We start from the raw sequence: 3,126 nt of genomic DNA, 5'->3' as shown, positions 1-3,126 counted from the left end.
GCTCACTGCAAGCTCCGCCTCCCGGGTTTACGCCATTCTCCTGCCTCAGCCTCCGGAGTAGCTGGGACTACAGGCGCCCGCCACCTCGCCCGGCTAGTTTTTTGTATTTTTTAGTAGAGACGGGGTTTCACTGTGTTAGCCAGGATGGTCTCGATCTCCTGACCTCATGATCCGCCCGTCTCAGCCTCTCAAAGCAATTATTTATTTTCAAATTTTTAAAAACTCATCAGATATTCCCCTACTGCAGAGACCTTTGAACACCAAGAAAAATCAATGATCAACACATTAAAGTAAATTATCGCCTATGAAAAAGGCAGCACCATTGTTTGTAATCCTCTTATTGACTCCCAGGGTATCTTCTCCCTCTGCTTTGATGTCACCCTCCTCTCTGCCCTCCTGCCATGCACCTCACCTTTCTATTTTAGGTCTTGTAACTTCTATACCACATTTAGTCCCATAGTCCACAACCCCGTCCCCATTTCTTCACTGTTTGCTCATTCTGGCTTTACAATAAGTTCAGGATCCCTTGGTAGTTGAAAGTGACATATTGTTTCTTACATTTGTGATCTTACTCTTCCATATCCTTCAGTATCTTCATGGTCAGGCATTTTAGTGAGTTTCTAATTGGGACTATTTAATCAGTGTGGCTTCCCCAACCGTTGCCTTAGGTGGGTCTTAAAATGAACACTCACAACCTTCTCCTATATTCTTTTAGGCCTGATCTCCATGGAAGAATTTCGTGCCACGTGGAAACTTTTTAGTTCTCACTACAATGTTCTTATTGATGATTCCCAAGTCAATAAGCTTGCCAACATAATGGACTTGAACAAAGATGGAAGCATTGACTTTAATGAGTTTTTAAAGGCTTTCTATGTAGTGCATAGATATGAGGGCTTGATGAGACCTGATGTCACCAACCTTGTCTAAACACAAATGAGAGCTTCCCTCAGGCTCCCTGTAAACAGCTAGGCCCAAATCACAAGTATAGTCCTTTCCAACACCCCTGAAATTCACAGTCAGTAGCAGAGAAAAGCAGATCCCAATTCATCCCACAAACAGATGCATAGTATCGGTTTTGGAAGTCCCTAGCAAGCTGTTAATGGTAAGATTAGGTATATTGCCAGTGAGAAACTGGGTTTGAACCTAATGGTGTTCTCCTGAGTGCCACCTAACCAGGAGGCCAGAGCGGTTTGAAAACATCCTGAAAGGAACTCACACAGCACAAGAGAAAACTACTAAGCACGATATCTGTGAGTGACTGCGGGAGAGAGGAGGAATACCAGGTTATTCATGGAATAAAGTCTTTCCATCTTTAAACTGTGATCTTCTTTGGAGATTTTATAAGCCAGTGATCCTCAATTAAGGGATCCACCCTTCAGGGATGAGAGCCATATTGGATTCTTGGGGGGAATCTGTGGGAGTGTATTGTTTGAAAAAGCACACTTTGTGTGTGTGTGTGTGTGTGTGTGTGTGTGTGTGTGTGTGTGTGTTGGAGATACAAAGTGAATACACTTGAATTGAGCCCTATAATGAATATGGTTTGACACCTTCATTGGTAAGATGGGGCCTTGCTTATGCATACTGTTAAATGAAGATTGCAGGAGCCCACTGTTTTAGACTAAGCTCCTTCACCAGGCCCTGACAGACTAGACTAAAAGTCAAAATGGGGTCACCCATGCTGAGGTCCTGTGTCACCTCAGGCCAGCTTCAATTGGCATAATAATGAAGTTCCCTCTGCCTTACAACAAAAAGTAACCTGATGTTAACCAATCAATTATTTATTATTATTTCCCTGCTGTCTTACAAGGAAAGTAACTTTGAAACAACGAGTCTGCTTTTTGTCCTTTCGTTCTGCTTTCTTCAATTTTTCTCTGTCTATAAAACCAACCTCCTCTGCTCAGCTTATCAGAACACTTTATTTTTATGGAAGGAAGTGTTGCCTGATTCTAGAATCACAAACAAAGCCAATTAAGATCTTTAAATGTTATCTTTTGACCAATCTGGTGACCATAAAAGGGACCATAAAGAGACCACTAATACTCTTAAGGGCCTCTTAAGGAATGCAGGAGAGGTGCTTCTGACCCCTTTCAGGTCCCCTGTCTTCCTCACAGAGTCCTGAGTGTTGTAAATACGTTCCTTTTGGGCCAGACTCTGCTGTTTTTGCATTGAGACCCCTGAATCTTTTGACTTTCAAATCCAAGGTAGATTGCCATGAGTGAGCATTTGACTTTGGGGTACTGCTATGATTTGAATATGGTGTATCCCCTCTGAAACTCATGTAAAAATGTTATTGCCATTTTGGCCATGTTGGGAGGTGGGGTCTTTAAGAAGTGATTAGGTCTTTAAGGAGGGATTAGTGCCTTTCTCATGGGAACAAGTTAGTGATTGAAGAAGTTCAGCCCCCTTTTCTTTGGTGTGTGAGTGCTCTCTCTCACCTGCTCCTTTCACTTTTCCACCATGCTATAAAACAGCATGAGGGCCTCACTGGATGCAGCCACCCAATCTTGGACTTCCCAGCCTCCAGAACCATGAGCTAAATAAACCTCCATTCTTTATAAATTACCCAGTCGCAGGTATTCTGTTACAGCAACACAAAACAGACTAAAACAAATACCAAGGGTTTGTGCCATAAGAGGACACATGGCTTTTGGGTTTGCAGTGGATGATGAGTCACTGGCAAGGGCTGCAGTTTTAAAGGTAACTGACAGTAGTTGCAGTAACTGACTGTTACTGTAGCAGTGAGCCTGGCTTTCAGAATTCACAGCTATCTATCCACTTTATTTCTTCTCTTCTTGTGTGCTGAGGTAAGAAAAATCATTAGCTAAGTTAAAGGGATTTCAGAGCCAAAACCAACTTGGCTCTGAGAGACCCAAGTTCCAACATAAAAATAGGATCCTTAATTTCTAAAGAACTGAGTACTCTTGGCTTTAGGGTGCCCCTTTGTTAGTGGTTCTTTCCCTCCTATGGACAGCTATAGGTTTCCTATTTGTCATGTTTTTGTGTCCTGAGAATTTGGTCAACCAACCAAAAGGTTGGGAGTTGCCAAGAATATGCTAGACAGAAATGTGGGTTGCACCCTATTTGTGACTAGCATACTGACTATTATGTCTAAATCTTTCTTTCTTT

The 3,126-nt window shown here is 42.4% G+C and overlaps 1 protein-coding gene across 1 annotated transcript in view; it reads left to right on the top strand.

Annotated features, from left to right (window-relative positions):
- Window positions 1-927, top strand: part of PPEF1 (protein phosphatase with EF-hand domain 1) — a 134,901-nt gene extending 133,974 nt beyond the window's left edge. The window contains exon 17 of the mRNA XM_026451893.1: window positions 716-927. Within this exon, the coding sequence (XP_026307678.1) occupies window positions 716-927 (212 nt within the window). The remainder of the gene's footprint in view (window positions 1-715) is intronic.
- Window positions 928-3,126: the final 2,199 nt, after the last annotated feature.

This window comes from Piliocolobus tephrosceles, chromosome Y (genome assembly GCF_002776525.5).
Source record: "Piliocolobus tephrosceles isolate RC106 chromosome Y, ASM277652v3, whole genome shotgun sequence".
Classification (NCBI taxonomy): Eukaryota; Metazoa; Chordata; class Mammalia; order Primates; family Cercopithecidae; genus Piliocolobus; species Piliocolobus tephrosceles.
The sequence above is the reverse complement of the archived record's forward strand: the minus strand, read 5'-3'. Positions and strand labels throughout refer to the sequence as shown.